Source organism: Drosophila bipectinata, chromosome 2L, assembly GCF_030179905.1.
Source record: "Drosophila bipectinata strain 14024-0381.07 chromosome 2L, DbipHiC1v2, whole genome shotgun sequence".
Taxonomy (NCBI): Eukaryota; Metazoa; Arthropoda; class Insecta; order Diptera; family Drosophilidae; genus Drosophila; species Drosophila bipectinata.
Genome location: NC_091736.1, coordinates 2893915 through 2902923, shown reverse-complemented (window position 1 = coordinate 2902923; position 9009 = coordinate 2893915). Strand labels below are relative to the sequence as shown.

The following is a 9009-nucleotide window of genomic DNA, read 5'->3' as shown; positions in this document are numbered from 1 at the left end:
ACGCATTTGCAATTTCGACTATGAATAATTGAAAATGTGCATTGCATACTTTAAGGCCCGAAATTGCCATTACAATTGAACAGTTTGATGTTGATGTTGCTGTTTTTGTTTTTGCAATTGCAGTTACAGTTACGGTTGATGTTTTTGGCTAATTCAGCTGAAATATGCTTATTACGCATTAAAACTAATTAAGCATGAAACTCTATTTGTCAACCCCCTCTCTCTGGGCCTATGAATTTCAAAAGTTCTAGTATACCGACTTGTTTATGCCCAAAATTTGATTGATGGCAGCCAGTGCCGAATTGCCAGGCATTCATCATTGATTTGTGCGAATAAAGCAGCTTAATTGCCCTTTCGATTTTAGATATGATAAGGACATTGCTCCCTTCGCCGCAGCTTCCACTTTGTTTCACCTTAATGGCTCTTAATTGCCATTCCTCTGCCAACCTGCAGGACTCTTCAATTACCACGCAATTAGGTGCAAGACTCGAGTACAATAAGACCAGAAAAAGGAAAGGTGGAAGGACACCGCCAGTAGCTCACTTAGAGAGCGTCCGAGCAAACACTTGCCAACACTCGGCATAAATTAATTATAATTCCCCTTGTAAGTGCTCCGTGTAATTGTAATTGTTGTTATGGCTGGCTTATAATTGTCGGTCTTGTTGATGCTGTTTCAGTTACTGTTTTTGGTGTTTTTGGTCTTCCTCCTGCTTGTCGGTGTCGTTGTCGTGCTAAACAATTAAGTGTAAATTGTAAAACATGCAGAGCTGCGGTCTGCGGTCATGTCTGGGTCTGGGACTGGGTGTTTCGGAATGTTTCTGTTTCTGTGTTTGTTGGGGGCGCTGTGGGCGTGTGTCTCGGTAGCCACACCGCCCACCGGAAACGGAAGCTGAAACTGAACACACAACAAAACTATTTGAGGTTTCTCATTCAACCGAATTTTTCGATAGTCGACACTTTATTGGCAAAATTTGTATACAGAGTTCTGCAATCATGGGTTCGGTTGCTGCTGAACTGATTTTAAATAGTTTCTATAGAAAATATTTGCCTAATTGTTGCCCAAAAATGGATTTAATTGAAGAATTGACTTAAAGAGGGGTATGTCAATTGATAAAACATTTAAATTATATCCTTCCTGATAAAACTAATAAGTTTTGCTAGAATAATATTCTTATTATGTCTGTTACTTAAACACGTATAACAATTTGCACAATTTTAATAGATTGGTATAAAAAGTCCGTAATAATAAACTATTCTGCGAATGATTCAATAAGTATGTCGTAAATGTATTCATAGGCCACTATTAGGAGGGCTCCACCTGGAACAGCCCTTGCCAATGATGGAGCAAGACCTTTGAACAGTGCCCGGACACCCTCCTCCCGAATCGTAGTTCTGAGAGTTTGAACAGTTGTCCGATACTTGATCTCTCCCTTGACCGGCTGCGGACCCTGGATCCGGGATTTTGCCAAGTCTAAGGGCAGGCTCAGAAAGCTGCCAACGCCACTGGCAAACATTCCAAGAAAGCACTTAAATAAGAACTTCTCGATGGGATCCTCGGGAATGGTGCCACTGTGAGTGGCACTGTTGTAGATTCCAAAATAGCCAAAGTTGAAAATGGCATTGCGGGCCACGAGGGCATTGAAGCCGCGATATAAACCTTTGAAGCCAAAGCCTTGTTTGCGGATCGTGTACTTTACTACCGTCATGGAGTCCAAGTGCTTTTCCCGGTGTGCCTGCTGCATGATCTTGACCACCTCGAAAGGATTCGTGAGGATAGATTCTAGGCCGCCAACCAGTGCTCCTGTCATTGCATATGTCAGTGGTGTCGGTGTTGGGCTTCCAAACTTAAGGTGTGGCGTGATGGCCTCGTAGGCCAGGAACTTAAAACCCCTCTTCGGTGTTTCCACACAAATCGGCGGCACGATTCCCTTAAAAAAGGCGCTCAGCCCCTCATAACGATACATCTTGGCAATGGCGTCCAGGGATCCATGGTAGGTAATCTCACCGTGGAACGGCTTGTCTCCCTGCAACTGCATCCTGTTTTTGATCACGTTTAGGGGATGGAAAGCGACTAACTCTAGGAAGCCAGCGGTGCCGCCGGCAATGAAATGGAAGGTGGCTCGCCTTCCTGGCGGCTTCTGAAATGGCACGGATGGCATTTGATGAGCAAGAGGTATTTTTGAATTTCGCCCGCAATCATTTTGCTAAATCATCCAGGGGACAGATTGAAAAAGAAAGAAATTATGTGGAACTAAGTATTAAACTTATCTTGTTTTTTTTTTTACATAGTATTTTGTCATGAAGTTTATTATTCACAGACTCCTTGATTCGATAAAAAGTAAGTATAACTTAAATCTTCTTCTGCAGGAACAGCTCTATTTTGCTATAAATCTGCTTAATTTAATGAGAACTAATTGAGGTCAAATAGTGACATGCCTAGGTTTAGCTCGATTCGGATGGCCTTCCTTGTTATTTTTTGCTTCAGTCCCCATCACTTACCCTGGCCCACTTGATTGCCCAGTTCCAAACCACTCTCTAATGTATCTCAGAGTGCCATGTTAATGAATGTCAAGTGCACTCCGTGTAGGAACAACCCTTTAGCCCGGTAACCCTGCCCCCTTGGCCCGGCCGGTGTGGTGCGGTGGACTCCTGGGCGATCTCATAACAACAATTATGCTAATGTGGCCCAATCCGGGACGTCAATCCAGCATAATTGCTAACAAATTAGTCATGGTCGCACAGGCCAATTGCAATCCCAGTCCTCTGCTCTTTTGGTCCAGTTCATCAGTGTGTGTGTTAGTGTCTAAATGTGTGTTTGTGTGGAGTCCTTTTAGTTACCTCCCAGCCCCTTGGCCAGGCGAAATTTAACACGCGAGCGCTGCCAAGTGAGGCAGGAAGTGAAGGAAAGGCCAGAGTGGAGGCCAAGGGACTACCATTGTCTATGTCTAGGTGGCTAGGTGTGTATCCTGGCAATTTGCTTGTCACGCTCCGCAAATGTAGACCAGCTCCTGGCCGCAACCAACTGTGGAGCCTTCTGTGTCCTACAACAAAGCGATGTGAGAGCTGGAGCAAATGAGTTTCATTTCCATGTCCTTCAGCTGTTCCTTGACTTGCCTTGTTGGCCTCAAGTACCTTTGGCACCGGTTACCCAGGTCGTTGTTCATAAGTCAGCCAGCTCATTGCCTTTGGCAGCTCGTCCTCCTGTTCCTCCTGCTCCTTTGCTTCCTGAAATCCTAGCCCGAGGTGGCTGCAATTTTGATGAAGGGCATTAAATTCATATTAGAATATTATAGCACCGAGCAGAGCACTTAACTAACTCAAGTGGCGTCAATTTGTTGCTTAAGCTGGCCCATCTGGAGTTGGCCAAGTGACTAATGATGTGGCTATTAGGGAGTGAAGCTCTCTTTATTTTGATCAAGAGATGGGGTCAATAGACGCGAAAGAAACTCAACAAAAATATCATTCAATATTGGACACCTTTGAAATGAAGTTTCCACATCAACACTTTTGTTTTCTGGACATTTTCCACCACAAGCATGAGCAATGGAATCCTATCCTCCAGCGGGGGACAGCTTTCACTTGGACAGCTTGGTATTCCTCAAATGGATAGAAAAAGGGAAAGAACCCGCCCACAGCTTTCACACCCGCTGTCAGCTTCCCATCCAGACATCTCCTTGTCATTTTAAAGCCATTTGATGTATGACAAATCAAATTTGACAAACTGCCAACAGTTGTTTTGCATCTTTGCAACATTTTTCACATCAGCCACCCTCGGCAGTGGGGGCCGGTGGGTCGGTGGACTGGTGGGTGTGGTTCACATGTGAAATCAACTCCATACTTAATACAGTATAATGGCAGTGGGAACACCCCTATGAGGGATACACATTCGTTGTGAGGGAACAAAAAATTTACATACTCATGCTTTGCAATACGCCGTGTGACATGCAAAAATGTAACTCAGGACTTTGGAGATGCGAATCCCTATTCGTGCGAGGATTAGGTTCCTGCTCGACGCATGTTCATTTTAATGCTCTTTGATTAAAGACAATGATGTCGAAGTTTGTAAACTCATTTGGGGCCCAAGGAATTCCGGGGCCCACGTCCAAAAATTGCGGCAAACTTCTCGCACACACACGGGGGAAATAAAACGAGTTTTGCTCGCCTTCGGTCTTAATTTTAGGGCTTATTCGAGTATGCACTCCATTTCATATATTTTAAATAAAAAGTCAAGCGATGTGTGCACTCCGTCGTCTGACAGTCAAACCGAAGTCGGATACGGCAGAAGGACACAGACCTGGGAGAAGGATGTGGTGGCAGGAGAAGCCGGAGAAACGTGAGCTCAATCAAGCGCCTCTGACTGAAGCGAGAAAGAAAGTCCGACTGGGGAAATTTACAAGTCACACACGAGCGTACAAAAAATATAGCTCACAAAAAAATGGCAGCGGCAAAGGCAGCGCAGGGCAGGACAACCCACCTCCAATGCAATGCAATGCGGTTGGGTTTTCCCTCATCTTTTCACTTTGGCCATCGGGGGAATGAATTTTGCGAATCGGAATGGAAATGTCGGCGGCGGAAGGAAACTGCAGACTGCAGTCTCGAGTCTCAACTGCATATCGCATAAAAAATTAAAAGTCGCCAGCGTAAGAAATAAGAAATATGCAATTTGCTCGATTTGTGCATGATTTCTCATTGTTTGCTCAGTGAAAGGCAGTTGGAAAAAATTTGGGACCTCATGTTTATCAAAATTAAGCAATAATGGTATAAACTTTATTTAGCTTTTGACAATTAACGTAGGATGATATATCCCTTTCAAATCCTTTAAAATCCATATAATATTTTTAATATTTTTGTTGACTGTAATCCCTTGGATTCTTTTGCAACATATGTATGATGAACTGCAATTCATGAGTATCCTGCACTAGGAACCCCTTTTTTTCTTGACATAGACAAACTGTTATCGATACAACTCGCGCACTCTTCCCGAAAAAAGTAGACCCCAAGGACATAGTGTCAGTTTGGCAAGTTATTGCACTGCACTTGGTCCATTCCCAATCCCTAGCCAATGACCAAACTCATTTCCATGCCCATCTCCATTCCCCAAAACTGGCTTTTTGTCGGTAGTTCCAGTTGCCTTGGAGCGTCTTTGACTTCGGAAACGCTTTTTTGATTGTTGTGCTGCGATGTTCGACTGCCGTTTGACTTTGTGCATGAATGACTTTGAGTGTAACTTGGACTGCATCTGGCTGGCGGGGATTTTGGACCAGGGGTTGCTGCTAGGGGCTGCTACTACCTGAGCTTTGTACATTTTAGATGACGGTAAAGTTGTCCAGCGACGGGGTTCTAGACGCATGTTTCAACTTTCGTCGTTCTCGTTGTCGTTGTCGTCATGTTAATGCCAAGTTTGGCTGCCCCAAATCAAGTTATCTTCCTGTGTCTGGAAGTGAGTTAAGGGTGGCTAGACACAGTCTTAATTCTTTAACAAGAAATGGTAAATAAAATACCTCCAAACAAGCTAACATCTTTAAGTCACCTACATCAAGTAAAGATTAAATCCTGGTGGCTTTTTTTTTAATTTTTAAGATTTGAAAATGCATCATGCACCTCTTATACCACTTCTACTGTGTATAAAGTTTTAGGGCAAAAGTTAAGTGTGTGTGCTACTACTCCGACAAGTAAATTAGTAATCAATATGTGGAGATTGAAGGAGCTCCTCTCTGAGGTCCGACTCTCCCTCCTCTTGCCCTCCAATCCTTAGATGCAACGCTAATCCCATTAGTTGCACATGCTATGGAAGCATTCTGCCTCCTACACGCACTTGACGTGGCTTTAATAAGCTCCCGGCCAGGGCTCGGAGAGACGGACCCAAAAAAGAGGAACCCACTGGCTGAGGCACTCGAGTTTAATCAAAAAACTTGCCAGAGTCTGTTGATGGAATGCTACAAGAGCGGGCCACATCTACAAGCCATCTTTCAGCATCTTGTGGCACACATAAAGCACTTTGTATGCATGTCGGGCCGCCCTAGACGCCCAACCTCATCTCTTCGTCCTGGTTTCGTCCTGTGTGTTATGAATATAAATTTATTTCCCACGTCACAACACAAACACCGACACTGGCAAGGAATCAAGTGGGTGGCAGGACGCCGGACTCAGACATTTCACACATCGCGCATAATAATAATAATAAACGATAACGAAATTTACTTCCTAGGAAACCACGAGCACACAGTCTCTCCCTTCAAGGAGATACACTAAATGCGGATGCGGATGCGGATACGGAGGCGGATGGGAGGCCACAAAGCGCATCCTTCCCATTTCCGGCACGAGCTCTTGTTATGAAATTTTATGCCACCCAACTAAAGGAATAGGATAAATAGGAAGCACATGAATTGTGCACTCCTCGGTCATGGGTTTTAATTTCGCTAATGCAGGAAGAGTCCTTGGCGGATCCTTTTTCGGGGGCTTACACGTGTTAAGCCCCAGGCTGGTAAAACTAATTTTTACAGATAATCTACTGGAGTGGTATCTGCTTTTTATGGAATCTTAGTTTATAACTATAACAAAGGAGATTTAGTAACAATTTTAAAGTGGATGAGATAGAAGAGAACTTTGTTTCAACAAGAAAGTCATCAAAGAATTAAAAGGATGGTCTCTATTTAAAAATCCTTCAACAAGCAACTTCAAGGACCAATTTAAAGCTTTTCCCAGAGTTAGGCAATCGTATCTGGAATCCTACAAAAGGCGGGACCACATGTGTTCGCCATTTCTCTAATACTCGTGATATAAGTTTTCATTATGCGTCTGAAAGTTAAAGAAACCGGCGTGTGACGTGGCAGCCACCGTATGTCCGTGGAAGGGGCAATATTACGAGTAGGATGATGACGTTGACAGACCTTCGACGAACACCAGAGCTCACCAGACGACGCCCGAGATGGCTTAAAGATTCACATTTTTCCTCGATTCGGGCCTTGGTATGCGGAAGCCAAAGCTGAAGCTGTGAGCTGAAGCGACGAAATCGCAAAGAAACTCATCTAGAAAATTGTCAAAGTGACAGCTGTGCGAAAGTATTGTGACATGTGTTTAAATGAGCTGCATTTGCCAAGGATGGCCTAGTACTGTGGCAAAAGCCCACAGATACGGATACAGATACTGTTCTCTGGCGGCTTAGATACTTGTGGGTCCTTAAAGCCACTGTGGAGTCAACTTAATTTCACTTTGCATGAACTTTTTGAATGCCAAATGCAAACATTTGTACTGCCTGACAGACGTTTAGCAAACAGGCAAACAAACAAGCTAACATACACAAATGAGAGGCCAGAATAGCCAGGGATGGGGATGGTTGGATGGGTGGCTGGGAGCTGGGTGTGGACCACTGCGGACCACTGGTCTGTGGAGCTTGCATAATTTAAATGTTGCCTGCACAAAGTTAACTATTTTTGTGGCGTGCCAATGGATTTTCCGGCCCTCCATCATCACCCAAAAACCCATCCTTTTTTTCGTAAAGTTAGCGCCAATTTAAACAAGTTGCCAGACCTAGTTGGCCCAAAACAGTGTCTCTCGTCCCACCGTTTTCCATTTTTTGGTTATACTATATATAGTATAGTCCAGCCTCTGATCTCCTTTCCCTGTTGAGCTTTTGTTGCAAACTATCCGCCGCCAACTAAATTATCTGCATTGTTTGCATTTGTCCTTTGTTGTTGCCACTCCGGTTGCTTTTGTTGCTATTTTTATTGCTATTGTTGTAGTGGCTGTTGCCGCTGTTCTCGTCCTGGTTTACAGAAGGTCCTTGGTCTGCGAAATTCATTTAGTGTGTGGCGGCATAAATTTCATGGCTAAAATATGTTTCCCGTTTGGCTTTTAGTCCATCCTCCTTCTGTATGCACTTTTTCATGGCTCCTGGCTAGCTAGTTTTTTATTTTATATTTATTTTGGCTATTAAGCAGCCAGCGAGTGCGATGAAATCAATTAGGCTGAAAGGGAATCGGCCTTTTAAATTTAATGGCGGAAATATATTGGTGTTGATTGGCGGGGAATCTTTTAAACGATATTTTATGGGAATTATGAGTGTAAAAATCAAGACAAAAAAACCACTAGCAGTACAAGGATAATCACGCAAGGAGTCAGACATGTGCCCATTTGTATTTCGCGCTCCACACCCTTTGCCTCGTGCCACCAGCGCCCCTCAAGGCGACATTTAAGCGACAGCGGGCCGACACAAACAAGCCGAGGAACTGACAGTTAAATGACAGTCGGGAGAGATCAAAGTGGCTGGGAGGCCACGGAGGGTGCCACTGAATCCCAGACAGACAACAGGCTGCATAAAAATGTGCAACAGCCACCCATAGACTTTGCTTCCTCTGCTTTGCCAGAGTCTTATCCGATATTTGTGCACTGGCTTGAAAGGAGTGCAAGAAATTTCTTTTTATTTGGCCAAGTTCATTGTCTGTCTTCAGTTGCTTGTAAAATTGCATTTGTCGATTCGATTGATATGAAGCCGAATTAGTGGGGATGTGGAATAGATTGCGGATCGAGTTTCATATTGATTTTCCCTTGTGCCTAATTAGAAAGTAAATCCTTTTACAGTCACGTTTTTGGCTTTCGAAAACTTTCCCTCAACTATTTTAATTGCAATGGGGGGTTCTATTGATTTGTCTTCAAAGTTTTTTGGCAACCCCTGCCCTCAAACGGAATACCTGACAAATTGTTTGTCTCCCTCGGCTGTGCTCATTTGCATAATTTTATTGGCAAAGACTCAGCCCAAAGAATGGCCAAAACCATTTTAGTTCAGTGTTCGGTTCAGAAATTCACCTTGAACCCATCCACAAGTGCAGGAGAATAAGATGAAACGAGACGGGGACAAAGGTTGAAGAACTTCGGAGGCCATTTATCAAACGGTAAACCCTTTTGTCCTACTCAAGCCTTAACCTTTAGTCCTTTCCATTCTCCTCCGCCAAAGTCTTCTCTTGGGCCGCTTATCTGACCGGTTACACTTGACGTATACGTAATTTCTTG

At 43.9% G+C, this 9009-nt stretch overlaps 1 protein-coding gene across 1 annotated transcript; it reads right to left on the bottom strand.

Moving 5' to 3' along the window:
- Positions 1-1168: 1168 nt before the first annotated feature.
- On the bottom strand, positions 1169-2438 carry LOC108124344 (mitochondrial 2-oxodicarboxylate carrier). Its single transcript, XM_017239958.3, has 2 exons — positions 2286-2438; positions 1169-2204 (listed from the first exon to the last, which is right to left on the bottom strand). Exons 1-2 carry the CDS (start codon positions 2298-2300, stop codon positions 1251-1253), a joined length of 969 nt encoding a protein of 322 aa, XP_017095447.2. The 5' UTR covers positions 2301-2438; the 3' UTR covers positions 1169-1250.
- Positions 2439-9009: the final 6571 nt, after the last annotated feature.